Source organism: Crinia signifera, chromosome 1, assembly GCF_055691185.1.
Source record: "Crinia signifera chromosome 1, ASM5569118v1, whole genome shotgun sequence".
Lineage (NCBI taxonomy): Eukaryota > Metazoa > Chordata > Amphibia > Anura > Myobatrachidae > Crinia > Crinia signifera.
Window position 1 is genome coordinate 410,849,638 of NC_139217.1, and position 16,923 is coordinate 410,866,560.

Below are 16,923 nucleotides of genomic sequence, written 5' to 3' on the forward strand. Positions count from 1 at the left end.
CAGAAGCCGCTGTCCCCCTCCCCTCACCTTTGCTCCGGCGTTAGCTCCCATGCTGCCGCTGCGCCAGCCACCAGACGTTTCGCGGCGGCTCGGGAGGACTCGGGTGCCTGAACTCTCCCGAGTCCCCCCGAACATCCCCGAGCCTGCCGCCCGTCAATCACTACAACTAATGGCGGCGGGGGCAGGGGAGCTCCGGCGTACAAGAGCTGAGGGGGATCGAGGGGAGGGGATATCAGAGTGGCCACTGGGTGGTGCCCGGAAAGGTGATGTGCCAGTGGTGCACACCTGGACAACACTGGCGCACACCTTCATTTTAGTGGTATGCCTGGAAATTTTCCGGGACAGCCCGCTGCGGCAGCGCAGCTGAGCCCGAGAAATTTCCGAGCATACCACTCAAGTGGTTAATATAATGCAGGATAAACGTAGACATGAAAGATATGTACTATGGGGATTATTCTGGTTGATTCGCTCGGATGCAAATTCGCACCCTTGTGAGTCAACCAGAACCCGCCCTGCGAATGGTGGCACCCCTCACAGGGTGTGTTCGCACGCAGGGCCTGCAAATGGATGTTTAGTATAGACATCCATTCGCAGCCTGTGGGTGAACACCCACATCATTCGATGGTCGTCGACCATCGATTATGCGGAACGTGCACGCATATCTAAGTGACTCTCAGGTAACTTAGATTTGCATGCACCCTATTTTTGGATTGTGGGAGGAAACCGTAGTACCTGGAGGAAACCCACACAAGTACGGGGAGAATATACAAATTCCACAGTTAGGGCCATGGTGGGAATCAATTCCATGACTTTAGTGCTGTGAGGCAGTAATGCGAACCATTACACCATCCGTGCTGCCGTGATGCGCATATGCCAAATGTTGATCCCCGTGCATGCTGGCTGCGAACGGACCAAAGTAAGGTCCTATACCCATTGTAATGGGTATCTAGGAACTAAAATCATTCTGGTGCTAGCCATCACTCATTTAGAGCAACATTTAAATGACAGGTTTGCTTTATTTTACAAGGGAGAAATTATTATTTAGAAATCTATTACCCTGGGCATCACAAATACCAAGATATAAAAGATAACCCATGAATTTGAGCATCATAATGGTGGTTCAACTTCAACCTCAACTACCACCAACACATTATGCTTTGCACAGGTGAGTTAATGCATTTCACTGGGTCAGTGATTATTAGACCTGCTTCTGAGGGCTGTGGTTGAGAAGCACTGCACTAAAGGAAGGACATCTGCCAGGTGACATGGAAAACGTGCACTGTTGTGGGTACTTGTGGACTGAGGTTGAGAACCACTGTTCTACAGGACAAGATCTTGGCCGAGTTAGAGGTCATCAAGTCATTTAGCAGGAAGGCTATGTCTTCACAGGGGCTGCCAACCTTATTAGACCTTCCTCTACCTCTTTGTCTCATTTAAAGGGTGTAATGGGTTGCGAATCTGGCAGCCGTGCAGCCTTGTTAAAGAGGCAGGGTGACATGTTGAGAAAGCTCCCCGGAGGAACGAAACGCGTTGGGTGACTCTGAGGTGACGGATCTCTCCCAACCCTGCCACACCAATTCTTCCTATTGGGAAACCGGACCAGCCTCTGAACACCTCTGTGTTGCTTCATCCTGGGACTCCATCTTCCCCTAAGGTCTCTAATTCCATCTTCTGGCCACACCACAGCAGGAGGTTCTGCATCCTCCATTCAGTCAGATTGTTTTGGAAAAGACCACAATGACAGTGCAGCAGATATACCAGTGAGGCCATATAGGAACGTACTCATACAGGCAATACAACCCAGCTGGGCTTTATTTCACCATATACGGTACCATATGGACTTGACATCAGTCACTACTTTTTTAATGGCACATTGTTGCAGCAACTATATACTTTTTTAAACATTTAATCATTTTTATTAATTTTGTTCCTTATTTACATGTTTTTTTTAATTATCATATAAAAAATCTAATTATTGGTACTAGCAATCGGTATTAACCAATTAATGACATATTCAGCACAGTCATTTTTCTTTTTCCTTTGCATTTGTTGTTGGGGAGTGACATCCCCTGATTTACGTACTAGAGCTTGACAAAACAGCTCTACATCCTGCGTCTCTATCTTATAACTTGTTATCAGTCCCCTTCCTCCACTAAATGGCAATAGGTCTGATAGAGAACATTTATATATAAACTGAGCACTCTCACCATCAGTCATAAATGTGTGCAAGGCCATCACCTTCATAAGCGAAGGGCAAGCTGAGGAAGACTATGGTACAAAAGTGGTTTAATTTGTAAAGTGAGGTTGTGCCACCATACAGATATGACCTAAGCGGGTCATATCATATACCTGCGCGGGTATATGTAACCAATATCTCTGAATTCTATTATCACGTAGTGTTCAAGATTGGTTACTAATACCATTCAGTGTGCTGGGGGAACCAATGTCTTGTTTTACTTACTCAGTATTAACCCCTCCCTTGCATGCACCTGAATGGTATTACTGAAATAATTTGAGCATCTACCACTATCTGTATAGATATGACCTAAGACCTATGGGTCTTATTCTAGTTCACTCTTTCTGACAAAATCCTTCTTAGATGGACAAAACCATGTGCACTGCAGGGGGTCAGATGTAAAATGTGCAGAGAGAATTAGATTTGGGCGAGTTATTTTGTTTCTGAGCAGGGTAAATACTGGCTGCTTCATTTTTACACTGCAATATAGATCTCACTTTGAATTAAATCCCCACCCTAATCTAACTCTCTCTGCACAAGTAACATCTGCCCCACCTGCAGTGCACATGGTTTTGTCCATCTAAGAAGGAATTTGTCAGAAAGAGTGAACTAGAATAAGGCCCTATGACCCTTATGGGGTAGGAAAAATTAGTAGACATGCCAGAGATAGGAAAGGGTTTAAAGTGAGCCCTAACAGTTTATGAATCAGCAAAAAACAAAGACAAAACCATGGTCGCAAAACAATACAAAAGTAGAGAACATGAAAAATATGGCCAACTACGCCAACAAAACAAAGCAAGTCGGCAAAACAATGTGATGTCTTTCTAGAGTGAGGTATTGTCTATTTAACAATTTGATATTCTATAAATGATTCAGACATCGTGACATACGATACAAATCAGCTTCTTCTAACAGATCATTCCGGTAGCAAAATATTGGTAAACTGAGTAGATTGGGACTCCCTGCAGCCAATCACAACCAGTTTCCCATGGCAGACAACTATATGATTGGTTACTAGTGAGGAGCTCCCGGTAACTGCCTGCTTTAATCACAGACACGTAGAGATGAATTAAGTTGCACATTACAGTGCTGCCTGGCAGTATCCCAATTTTGTGGGGGGGTCCGCTGAATAATACATTTGACTGGGATAGTGATCCTTGCCTTAGGTCCCAAAGTTCTTCTGTTTTACAGTTGCATCTGAGGAATCTCTAATTAAATGTGTTTGATAAGTTTTTAATTGAACTTCAATGGCAAGAGTTATTATAGCCAGGGATGGATGTGGCTATAATATGTGCAATCATGGGTGATGAAAATTGTATGCAGAGAAGCAACTCAGATATCATGCAGTATGGTCACCCTGGTATGACTCAGCTTATGCAGTTCTTTCCTGTGACGAGTCCAGATTGACAGGACAGCTCAGCACTCCTTTGCTAAATTTCAGGTTAGTTTTTCCCTTTCTCCAGATCTCTATCCCTGCATCTTCCTAGTGTGCTAAATGCTTTGATCTCCACAACCCTAACGGCGCACTCTCCTCTTATGTATGCTGTAGAATTCCGCAGTACCTGGTCCAATTAATGATATTAACCTTTGTGCCATTGAGGTCTTATTTTGTGAACAAGAAGGACAAGTTCTATGGCCCTTATTCTAGTTCACTCGCAGAGGCAAATTCCTTCTCAAATGGGCAGAACCATATGCACTGCAGGTGGGGCAGATGTAACATGTGCAGAGAATCAGATTTGGGTGAGTTATTTTGTTTCTGTGCAGGGAAAATACTGACTGCTTTATTTTTACATTGCAATATAGATCTCACTTTGAAGTAAAACCCCACCCAAATCTAATTCTATCTGCAACTGTTACATCTGCCCCATCTGCAATGCACATGGTTTTGTCCATTTGAGAAGGAATTTGCCTCTGAGAGTGAACCAGAATAAGGCCCTATGGGGTAGATTATAGCTTAACACGCCGCTGTAACACTTCCTGCTTCGCCATCATTAGCGAGGCGAAGCAGGAGGGGAGCCTGACAAGATGTATTAACATCTTGCCCGCCGAAGCGGGAAAACGCTAACTCTCCCCTCCGGCGATGCCTCCTCCTGCTGACAGCTCATCAGTTAACAATGACGCGCTGTCTCCTTCACCCCAGCTGGCTGGACTGCGCATGCGTGGGATCTCACTACTCGCGCGAGATCCCCAGCGCAGCTCAGAGCCAGCAGCAGGGACAGCACTGTCCCTGCTGTGGGGATAGGGCATCCCCTAAAGCTGCAGGGGGTGGAACGGTCAGCGATGCTGACCGTTCATACATTGGGTAGGAGGCAGGCGCTCAGTATAAAATATCGTTCCTGCGCTATGCCTTCTGCCCCGCACGTTAGACACCCGCACATCGGGTGTCATAGATCAGGGGAAGCAATATCCCCTACTATAACACATGGGGATAGCGCATATTCCCCTGATCGCCACTTGATAAATCTACCCCTATGTTTGTTGTAGGTTTGTTTTATTGTAAAATCATTTATCTGCACCGGATTAAAGAAGTAAAAACAATAAACCTATGAGATTAATGTGTGTGATGTGCAGTGTGCTGAATCCTGAGGGTTACAGAATAAAAAGCCCTATTTGTGTGATAATTACAGTACTGGTTATCTAAGTAATAATATAATCATAAACTATAAATGTAAACACAGAAAGACTTGTATGTGTGCTTATACTGTATGAACATCTGCTATCTTCCCTCAAAGCATAGTCGGAGAATATAATCAATGCTTCTCATAGCTGGGATGCTTCCCATGAAATCCTGTTACTTACAGCTGATGTATACTGTGCGTGAATATAAGAGTAGCAGGCCTATTTGGGACTGATTCCTTTGATATTTAGTTTTTGTTCACACAAACCCTTTGATGTTCCTGTGAGGTGTTTATGAGCTTCTGGCAGAGTCTCCAAAGTAAGGAGCAATAATCTTTTGTTTTGATGATTTACATAGTGAGTATGTTAGCTTGCTGGTGGCTTTCAGTTATATATTCTATTATTCTTGCATTGTTTCATGTCACAGAACATGTGCATTTCACTTGAAATAATTAAACATGACTTTAAGTACATACACAGTCTATGGCGCACATTCCACCCCGGTTATTGATCTGATACTAGCATGCAATATGGGAAAGAGAAAGCAAATCCGTGCGGCGATACAGTGCTTCTAGGACACGCTGCAGAGCGGTGCAGGTCACTGAACATTAAGTCATATCTTTTAATTGTTACAGTATAATAAGATCTGGCACTGGAAGAGCAGTCTGTAAATATTTGGCCAAACATGTCGCTGTATGCTTTCCGGCAGTGACCAGTTATAATTATGCTATAAATGCATTTCTCTGAGGTGTAAGATGGTCACTCCTTAGATCCGTTGCAGGGTGTCTACTGACAAATAGCATTCACTTGTACGTCTCCCTTGCGTTTTTATTCCTCTGTTATTTGAAGTGAATTTCCTTTTTTTTAATCTAGTTTACCTATTTAAGTAATGGTTGCATGTTGTGCATTTAAATAAATCACCCAAATAGCAAATATATTTATTTACACAGTCAAACAAACATTAAAAATTGCTTACAACAAGTATATAGCAAGATAGAAGTAGACTTTTCGGGGTGTGACTCCCGAGATCTGCCGTCTATGTCTGTTTTCTTGCACTGAAACATGAAAGGCAAGATGCTTTCAGCCTGGAGAACAGCAGATGTAATATCACCAGGAATTAAAGTGGGGGGAACGGGGGGTGAAACCGAGTTCCACCACATGTACTGGTAGCGGGAACTGAGTTCCACCACATGTACTGGTAGCGGGAACTGAGTTCCACCAATACATCCCCCTTCTTTATGTGAATCCAGGAGATAGAGCACTGTGAATCATGTTCAGTCTACTGTGTTAGAAATCTAGTAAACGTAATGACATGCCATAGAAAGCATGCTATAAGCCAAGCAACAGGGATGGTTCCAATGGAAAACTAAGTGAGTCTCCAAAGTTTTCATATGAGTGAGTATTTAAGACAGCGGCAGGTTCCCCACTATGCAAGTGAGGCATGGTCTTTCTGGGAATGGCACAGCAGGCTGCTTACCCGCTTCACAAGAGCCACTGAATAGGTTGTCGTGGCGACATGCGTGCACAAAGTGTGGGACATGAATGTAATGTGAATGACTCAATTTTTTATAAGGAAAGGTTTAATGAGGTTTCATCATCATCACCTTCAAAATATTACAAAGGCACATGCAACACATAGCTCTATGGGCAGTATTCAATGACCCTAATCGCGATGTGCAGCGAATCCTGTTTAGGATTCGCTGCACAGTTGCCGTGTTCCGGAGGGCTGGAGCCCTCGCTGCCAGCCCTCACTTACACACTATTCAATGAGGCAGGGGCCCGCTGCCCCTGACGGCGAATGTGAACCCCTGCGGCGGACGCCACAGGGAGCCGGAGACGGCGGCAGGCAGGAAGATGGAAGTCTCCCTGCCTGCCCCAGAATGATGTGGAAGGTGGGAGAGCTCCCCGGGACCCAGGCAGCACAAGCTGTCCCCCGGGAGAGCCAACAGGGGACCGGGTATGCACTGCTCCCGATCGTGCATATGTAATGATCGGGAGCAGTGAATATATGAATATGTAATGAGTGGCTCAGCTCCCGGCCCCCTGCTGGCTGTTATGTGTAAAAAAAATATATATATAAAAAAAATATATATATAAAATATATATTCATGTGCTGTAAGCACATGAATAAAAATAGCATGCCCCTGCTCAGAATAAAATTCCTGACTTTTTGACACCAAATTTAAAAAAAACAACAACATTGTTTTAAAAGTTCACATTCCACTTCACCATGAAAATATGGCGATTGCTACACGGTGACACATGGCGAAAATCACTTAGAAAGCAATTCGCCATCTTCTCATTGAATACACTCATGGCGAATCACATTGAAAAACCACAGAGAGTTGCGGAGAGTATCAGATGGTGAATTGTCCGTCATTCACTGTTCACCGTCGGCGAAAAGTGCACGTTGAATAGGGTGATTCACTTTCGGACACAAAAAAATCACCTTCCAAAGTGAAAATAGCACAAATTCGCCATGAAACATGGCGAATTGGCCTCATTGAATACTGCCCTATGATTGTGGCTTAAGTAGTGTCAATGCACACATCCTATTAAAATATCAACATACTAAATATCATATACAGTATAGAAATACAACTACAGCCCTCACAGAGACCAATCTAAAAATGGAAATTGCTTATAAAAATGGCCCTGCTACTAAAAACTAGTCTGGCACTGTGGTTTGTGAGGCCTATATGGGATCAGTGGCTTTGTTCACCATGTTTTGAGCCACTTTACCGTTCCCAATTGCAGTAAAGTGGAAGGTAACATACAGTATGAAAGAGTAATTCATGTGGAAGGTATAAAAGAGTCCCCCCAAAAAACAACACCTCACATTGACCTTTTCATGTGCCAACCATACGTCTGTGTCAACCTTGTGCAAGTGGACCATTATTATTTTATTTATAAGGCGCCCCAAGTGTTTTCAGCGCCGTACTAAGGAACAGAACAGGGAGACAAAACTTACAGTAAATAAATAACAGAAATAGATTACAGGTCAAATGAATGCCACAGTTCAATACACATTACAGCTTAAAAGTAGGTAGTGAGGACTTGATACATACTACTAGGGGCTGGTAACTGAGTGTTTGAGTATAGTAGAGCGTTGAGTGAAATGTGAAGAGAAGAGGGCTTAGACGACAGGAGGGAAAATGGCCCTACTCTGAAGAGCTTACAATCTAGTAGGAAGGGGCAACAGACAGATTACATGAGGTGCAAGCAGTTGGGAGGTGGGTTGATGGCAGGATGTAGGCAGGCAGAGACAGTCAGTGCATGTGGAAGGGGTCGGAGGACAAGCCATTTGGTATTGACCTGGGAGTTCTATTGAAGATCGATGTTGCCCATAGCAACCAAACAGATTTGATCTGTTATCTTCTAGAAGATACTAAATAAATAAGTATAATCTGATTGGTTGCTATGGGCAACATCCTATCTTAGTAAATTTTCCCCTATCCATCAACCACATACCCTTGAACACATCAGTTATTGCAGACATGTTATATAGCACAGTAACAGATTTTGGATGAAGATCATTTTTTGTAGGATCAATTCAATTTGGACCAAGCGTAACTGAATTCTGCATTGCATTTAGTATAATAACATTAAAGTCCAATAGTGGATTTATTTCTTCCTGGAAACATAAAATAAGTTAAATACATTTTATAGCCGACTGCAATAAAAACTGAAAGGACTTTCTGAAATGACTTTGCATTCCTTGTTTCAAAGCTGCTGCGGAAGGGGCCAACTGTTTGATATAATGTTCGAAGGGAGTATTTGGTTTTATTTGGGACAGGAAAGGAGAAAAAACATGCAACCCTCAGCAGCAACATATATTGCAGACATTAAGGATTAGGGGAGGGGTCTCGAAAAACGCGGTCAGAATCAGCAGAATAGGTTGTCCAACATGTTGGATTTCCTTGACCAATCGGGGGTCTGGAGTTTGCTAGTATATAGATCATCCAATTTGCAGACCGCTACCAGTATGTATTTTACTAGTAAAATTGTCACTTAATAATTCACAGAACTGATCTTTGAATAAAAATAAATATACATATGGCTAAAATATACCGTATCGCCACTGCATGGGCATATTTCTGTATTAGAGAACTGTAAAATCAAAGAAAAAGAAACCCAGAATATGTCTGTGAATCATTCTTCTGATGTACTGATGTATGAACACAATTTACTTACATATGTGAACTGATTATATTAAGAGAGAATTATAACTGAAATTTCCTGGTAGATCACAGACACACCAAGGTCAAACTCTTAGAAATCAAACGTAAGTATCTGTGGAGGCCATAAACTATTCCTGCATGGCCATTATACACTGTGTGTGCTCAGACTTACTTACTAACTACAGTTCTTGATGCCCTCTGAATCTCCCTTTGTGAGCACCTAATAACATTATTATTGGTGGTGATCTGTGCTCTGCATCGCAGGACACTGGGGGAACCAGGACATGAACCAAGGACATGCACGGTAGGCAAAATAAATGCAAATATAAGGACACGAAGAGAAGGAGAATTTATGTCCGAAAGTATATAACAAAAATACATTTAGAAATTGCTAACAGGATATATTGGTAAAATAGGTTTATATGTATTACAATAGTTAATAGGACAAATCTCCTGTAATTGATGTGGTTTCTCTACTCTACATAAGACGCCTTACCTTACACTTGTCAGATCGCCCAATGTGCTCTTCTCTACCTCTGTGGTGGCAGGCCTGGAAGAGAACATGCTTCTTAGGTTATTTTTATGATCGCCCTGAACTAATTGGCTCAAGAGATGATCTAGATAGTATCTTATATTACAACAGGAATCATCAATTTTATTTGAGGAATACATGGCCTGACTCAGCATGGATCGCAAAAGCATAATATTTCTCTAATAGACAAAACCATGTGCACTGCAGGTGGATCAGATGTAACAGAGATTTGGGTGGGGTGTGTTCAAACTGAAATTTACATTGCAGTGTAACAATAAAGCAGCCAGTATTTACTCTGTATAGAAACAAAATAACTCACTTAAATCTAACCCTCTGCACGTATTACATCTGACCCCCTTGCAGGGCCGGATTTGTCACTAGGCATGTGAGGCACGGGCCTAGGGGCAGCACACATTACGGGCGGCAGCGGTCAAGCCACTGTCAGTGACTCAGACTAACTTTGGGAGGTGCTGACAATCCCCTGCACCCTTTGAAGTTTTTTTTTATAAAATGCTGCGGGCAGCCACCACTCCATCCTATAGCACAACAGACGCAGTCCCGCTGCCGACGTCTTATGTTCCCCTCACCGGAGCCAGTAATATGGTGTCCCATGCAGTCCCATTGTACTCCTGCCAGTGTCGTAGCTGCAGTCACGTGCTCCCGCCGCGACCCTTCCATGTCCCCCCACTGGCGCTGGTGAGAGGAAAATACCAGAGCCAGTAAGCTGCGGTCCAATTGTACTCCCGCCAGCGGGGCACCTCAGTCCCGCGCTCCTCCTTCCAGCATAGTACCTGCTGTTCCATGCTCCCCCTGCCAGTGCTGGTATTAGTCGGGAACCTGTGGCTGAGTGGGCAGAGCCAGTGAACGGAAGACCCGGCGACCCTGCACTAGCCGAGAAACCTGCCGCCATGGCTTTCAGGTACACAGTGCCACAATACAGAAAGGGAAGGGTAGGGGGGGGGGCACGGTGCAGCCTAAAAGCCATGGCAGCAAGTTTTTTTGGTTAGTGCAGGGCCACCGGGTCTTCCGTTTACTGGCTGTGGGGGGGGGGGGGGGGGGGGGGGGATGTGGACATAAGGAGAAAAAAGATGTTGTCCAAAGCCTTTCCAATCCCTCTCTCTTTCTCTCCCCCCTTATCTGTCTCCACAGCCCTCTCTTTCTTTCTCTGTTTTTCTCTCACATGCTTGTCTCTCTTCTGTGCTCTCTCCACCTGCCGCGCCTCTCTCTCCCCTCCCTCTCCTGTCTTTCCTTCTATACCCCAGTCGTCGTCCCCCCTTAATAAAGGGGAAGGGAGGGCGGCCAAAAATGTTGTCTAGGGGCAGCCTGACCCTTAAATCCATATCGCTCAGAACAGCCAAAATTAAGAACATATTTTATAACGCCATCTGGTGTGTATCGGACTTTACTGTGTATTAGTGAATCTATTGATTTGAAGCTATTAAGAGAGATAAGGGCAAGGTTTTCCTTTTTAATTTGGTTGCAATAGGCTTGTAACCATTTTAACAGAAATAACATTACAATAGTTCTAGGGCTACTGGTCTAATATTCTGCATACAGAAAGGTGTATGTGATCTGATATTTAAGCCTTGCTGTCCAACACCACTAGTATCAAGGGTCCGATTCCAACCAGCGCCACTCTCTTATTACGGTACTTATGTAGTAGACGGGCGCCCACGTATACGCATACGTATGGTAACTTAGGAAAATCGAATTGCATCGCATGGGCCATTTTAAGGGACATGCAATGAGATTTTCCTATGTAATTTATTCACTGCTCTGTTAGCCCCGGGGGATCGCATCGCACCTCCCGCAAATCGCATTCGATTTTATAGGGTGTATGACATACAATGAGGTTTTAGCCACACCCCCCCCCCCCCACGCCACCCCGAATGCGTCCTCTGACCTTTTCATACCCCACTATCCACGTCGGTGTGGAGTTTACTCTATATAGTGTGGCGAGCGCAGCGAGCCACCGAGCCCAAAGCGTTGGCGAGCGCAGCGAGCCCCCTCAAGGGGACGCGGATTACTTTACATGTATTCTGCGTCCCCTTGCCAAGCTTCAGGCTCGGTGGCTCGCCACACTATATAAAATCAACTCTGACGTGGATAGTGGGGGTATGAAAAGGTCGGAGGACATGTTCCGCCACCGCTCGCCACGTTTCGGGGTGGCGTGGATAGTGGGGGTGCCTAAAACCTCATTGTAGGTCATACAATGCTATTATTGTATAGCTAATGTAATGGCATCGTACACCCTATAAAAATCGCATGCGATTTTGCGGGAGGTGCGATGCGATCCTCCGGGAAGTAAGATAACAGTGAATAAATTACATAGGAAAATCGCATCGCACAGCCCTTAAAATGGCCCATGCGATGCGATTTTCCTACGCAGAATAGCCCACTAAGCAAATAGTGGGCGCCCGTCTACTACATAAGTACCCTTATTACTTTTCCACAATGGTTCAGGACAAACGTCAGAAATTGCCACTATGTAATTTGCTGGAGTCACCGCTATGGTATTTATTGATGAGTTTGTAGCAACTAATGAGCTTTTATTGTTTTTACATATGTTTTTTTTTTTTTATAAGTTTCCAGGCCTTATCTATACTTCCACATTAAAAATACAGCTTGCATGCACCACAATATATTACATAGAGCGTATTTCACCCCAAAACTGAAATTTCTCATTGGAGAGGCCCCTACTAAATGCAGTAGCATTGATGCAGATATTGTGCATTGTAGGAGTGTCTGCAGTATGAAAGTGGCTCTGAGGGATAGTTTCCGAGACACCTCCTGGTATAATATGGAAGTGATCAGTAAAGGCCCACCTTATTTGCTGAAACTCGATTCACAATCTACTGTATTACCACTGTTTAACTGTGATGCTTGTAGAACACATAAAAGGTGCCCATACACGGTACAATTATACCCCCAGCTCTTAATGGGTAATATTGCCGCTTTTTTAGCCTTTTAAACCGGTTAGAGCTGCAGTGTGAAAGCGCCAGTCTGCATTTACCGGTAACAAATAACCAGTACTGGCAAACGGGTAAAAAGCAGAGTCCTACACGGTTCAGAGCCATTTTTTATGCAGTGCGAACGGCTCTGAACCGGTATATAGGACTCAGGCAGCAGTTAGCACTGAGCTGGTTATCATCGCAGCGAATATTTAATAAATCGGGAGCCGCTCATTACATATGCACATATGTAATGAGTTACTCATTCATATGCGCATATGTAATGAGCGGCTCCTAGTGACCCGTGCACGTCCGCTGCCTACTGTGCTGCCCAGATCTGCAGCCAGGTACCAGGGGAGGGAGGGGGTGTTACTAGGTGCTGCCTGTGTGGGGGGGCCCTGCTGCTTTACCGACACCTGTGGCTGCTGCCCCGGGTCACCCCCTGAACCCGCTCTGCCTACTGCATGGTATATTACTGGTTAATTACCGTGTACCTTTCACAACGGGTTCAATGTGAAAGGTACGAAAATGGTAATTAACCAGTACTATACCGTTTACAACATGCAGTGTGAATGGGGTTAAACTTGCTCTGACCCGGTTAGAGAATAGTTAAAAAAAAACGAGTCAGAGCAGATTTGGCAGTGTGAAAGCAGCATTATTGTATACAATATCGCATTGCATCTCATCTCATCTTATCGCATAGTTTTTGCAACGCAATTAGATAAGATGAGATCTCGTACAAAAAGTATGTGCAGCACATACTTTATGACAGGAGTGGCCAAACCGGTCCTCGAGATCTACCAACGGTCCACGTTTTCCAGGTTACCTAGCAGGTGCACAGCTGTAGTCATTACTAACTGTCACATTGTCAAACCTGCTGCAGTCATTCCTTCTATAGATCCACAGGTTGCCCGGAAAACATGCACCGTTGGTAGATCTTGAGGACAGGTTTGGCCACCCCTGCTTTATGAGCTGTGCGATGACATGTGTGACGGGTGCGATGACATGTGTGACACATCTCATCACACCCAGCAATTGTACCGTGTATGGGCACCTTTATGGCGGTGAATTGTAATATTTGGTGTCTATTTTTCCTGTCAATAAGCCATTTTAAAATAAATTAAAAAAATAAAAAATAAAAAATAAATAAAGCTTGCAGATTTTGTATCCCAAGTGCCTACCTGTGCCACACAAAAATGTCTCCATATGGAAGACTTTAGGTCCGCAATCTGCTCATCAGTCATATCGAATGGCATCTCTTCAATTGGGTCCTGTAAAAAAAGTGTCATGTAAAAATGATTAGACTTCTTTCCATTTTACGAAATCACCATCTTCCACATACGATTGCAGGACCAGGAATTTTATTACCACAATATAAATACATATTCCTTAAACAAAGCAGTCCAGCTTAAGCCAACTAAAACCAAAATTAGAAAGAGTAAAGCATTTTTATTATTTATTACTTTTCAGGTGAAACTGTAATCTCTGTGCTGTGAAGAAAACAGCCAGGCTTCAGCTCCGCAGCATGGAGAGAAATGGCGCCAGCACACAGAGCAGGAAGAGACCAAGTCTCTGCTTCTGCGAGGTAGGAAGCCAGAATTGGCGCCTTTCCCCCTTTAGCCTCTCCCACAAGTGTTTCTCCTTACATCCAGTACCTCCCCTTCTTTCTGGGATCACTTGGCGTCGTCCAGCAGTGCAGGACACCTGTAATAGACTTCACTTCCCTAGTGGGATTTCAGTCTATAAACCCTCCAAAATGGCACCCGCCATCGCGGGAGGTCTGTCCCCCACAATCCCCTTTTAAGTAAGGAGCCGGTTTCAGACGCTCCCAGGGCCCAGGCAAACCTCTTCTCAACTGAGGTTAAGCGCTGTGCAGAGAGAGCAGGCAGTGTCCCTCTGCACACAGAGAGCTGACAGGACGAGCTTCTGTCAGCCTCTGCTGCACTTCCCAGAAGCAGCACACTGGAAAACCTTGGATCACTTGGACCAGCACTAAGTTAAGTTAATAAAATAATAAAATTCCTAACTATTCTTGTAAAAAATCCAAAGAAAAAAATCGGCGGCTGCAGGAGGAGCCGAGCATAGCACCCACTCCTGTGGGCACCTAAAACGAACTGAAGCATGATGGGATGCGGAAGGGAGGAGCCTGCAACCAGAGGAAAGATTTCAGCAAAGGTGCCTTGGCTCCTGCGGACCCTCCTACATCCCATGGTTAACTGTGTCACCGGAATGGACGAAAGAGAAATGGTCTTTTTTAGGCTTATTCACAACCTGCTGCTAACTACGGACAATGCACTATGATTTCAGAATATTCGCAATGTTATGGTATATCTGGGCATCCTTAACTGTGCCTATAATTTGTCGCCAGCTCTCCTCTTCCACTCTAATGTATGAAGCTCCCTCACCTCATTTGTCCAAGACATTGCAGGCTTGCAGGGGTTAAAAAGCACTGCTGGGGTCTGCTGTGCCACAGAACTTGCACAGTGTCTTCCTGCACGCTGTGTGATACCTCTGAAAAATCACAACAACAGGAAGTTGCTCTGCATAGCCAATCAGCATCAGCAGAGGCAACATGGGAAGGAGAGATATGTCCCTGCACCTTTCATACCAGACAGTACCCTGGGAAGATCCTGGGAACAACCCTGGTAGTTAGCAGGGATAAAATCCCAGCGCATGGATCCTGGGACTTTGGCCCGGGAACCTTTCACACCAACACTACACCTGGGTTGTTCCCATAGCCAACCCGGGAAATTTGTCTGGTGTAAATGGGGTATTAGAATATAGGTGCGCTTAATGTTTCAATCTTTACAGATCAAGCATGTGTATACTTGCAATTCTTCCTACGTGGTTTATCTAATCAAGTGCCCGTGTGGCCTTGGTTATGTGGGTAAAACCACTTGCAAATTTAAGGAGAGGATGGCACAACATAGAAGTGCCATCCATCTTGCGTTGGCTGGAAGGGAAACTGATCAACCGGTGGCACGCCACTTTAAGAATATGAAAAATAGTGAATCAGCTATCAGATATAAAATAGTGTGCCAGTCAACATCCGCGGGGGTGACAGAGCCAAGGCTCTTCTTCAAAAGGAGGTTCAGTGGACAAATATGTTGAACACCATCAGCCCGTTTGGGCTGAATGAGCAATTAAATTTGAATTGCTTTATATAACCCCACTTTGCCTTTATAAAATTGTTTCTTTGTTGACAGTGCTTATTTGCTTAATATGTCTTACTCTTTTTTGCCGTTTTTCTCATTTCTCATGTTTTTGATTATTCAATCTTTGCCTGAAACATGTAATTAAAAGGTTTTTTTTCTTGTCTCTCACAGTGCTGTTGTCTCTAGGCAACTGCAGGAAGCTAACGCCATCACTATGGCTACACCGCGCCTCTGACTGGACAGTACGGGATGCCGGAAGCAGGAAGTAGCTGTGGCTTGTGGTACACAAGCAGCCGGCTGTTCCTTAGCAACCGGATACCTGTGACGTCATCCGATGTGCGACGAGTCAGCGTGCAGGTGAAGGTATTTATTCTTGTTTATTGCATGTTTGTATCGCTTCTGATGAAAATCTGTAAAGATTGAAACGTTAAGCGCACCTTGCGTGTCCTTCTCATTATTTCCGTGAGTGCCGCCCGTGGATATCTGTGCTTGACATAGGAGGGCACCCGGAGCCAGCTGCCTATTTCAAGCGAGTGCCGGATCCCAGGACTGATCGCTCAGCACTGTGCAATGCAATTTGCAATTTTTAATAGGCAAAGCCCTGTGATCTAGGAAATGCCAGTGCTGGCTTTCCCTGCGGGCAATAGCGACGCGTGGCACCGCAAATCGCCAGCGCTGCAGGGCATACACACGGAGTGATCCGTGCTCCTTTTCTAAGCGATCTAGTCAGATGCCCTTTAATTCATTATTTGTTTGTTTTTGCTCATTTATGTATTATTAGGTGCTGCGGAACCCTTTTGGCACCATATAAATAAATAATAATAATAATAATAATAATAATATTATCCATTTAGCCACAGTAAATTACTGAAACAAAGTCCCCAATAAGCATAGTTACTGCAATAGCTGCGTGAAAAAAAATGGTCCTATAATTGGGTAAAACCTGATAACACCATCTTGCAGAGCTCGTGATAAAAAAAGAAAAAATATATATATATTTTTTAACACATGAAAAATAAATAAATAAATCAGCACGACTAATGTTGTGTACACACGGTAGATATGCGATGCTATGCGAGTCCCGATACGATCAGATCGTATCGGGACTCGCATAGCACGGCATGCTGCAGAGGCACAATTATGACTATATAGTGCAGATCTGCACTATATAGTCTTTCCTGCCCTCTCTATTTGGCTGCCGATTTGCACTCACACGGGAGCGCGCATCGGGCTCGCAAGCCCTAAAAAAGCA

The 16,923-nt window shown here is 44.3% G+C and overlaps 1 protein-coding gene across 3 annotated transcripts in view; it reads right to left on the bottom strand.

Annotated features, from left to right (window-relative positions):
* The window catches only part of SLF1 (SMC5/6 complex localization factor 1), a 110,792-nt gene that overhangs the window by 40,183 nt on the left and 53,686 nt on the right, over positions 1–16,923 (bottom strand). For all 3 annotated transcript variants that reach the window (XM_083151788.1, XM_083151787.1, XM_083151786.1), the window contains exons 6-7: positions 13,698–13,787; positions 9,530–9,583 (exon numbers count right to left, since the gene is read on the bottom strand). In XM_083151788.1, the coding sequence (XP_083007914.1) occupies positions 9,530–9,583; positions 13,698–13,787 (144 nt within the window). The remainder of the gene's footprint in view (positions 1–9,529; positions 9,584–13,697; positions 13,788–16,923) is intronic.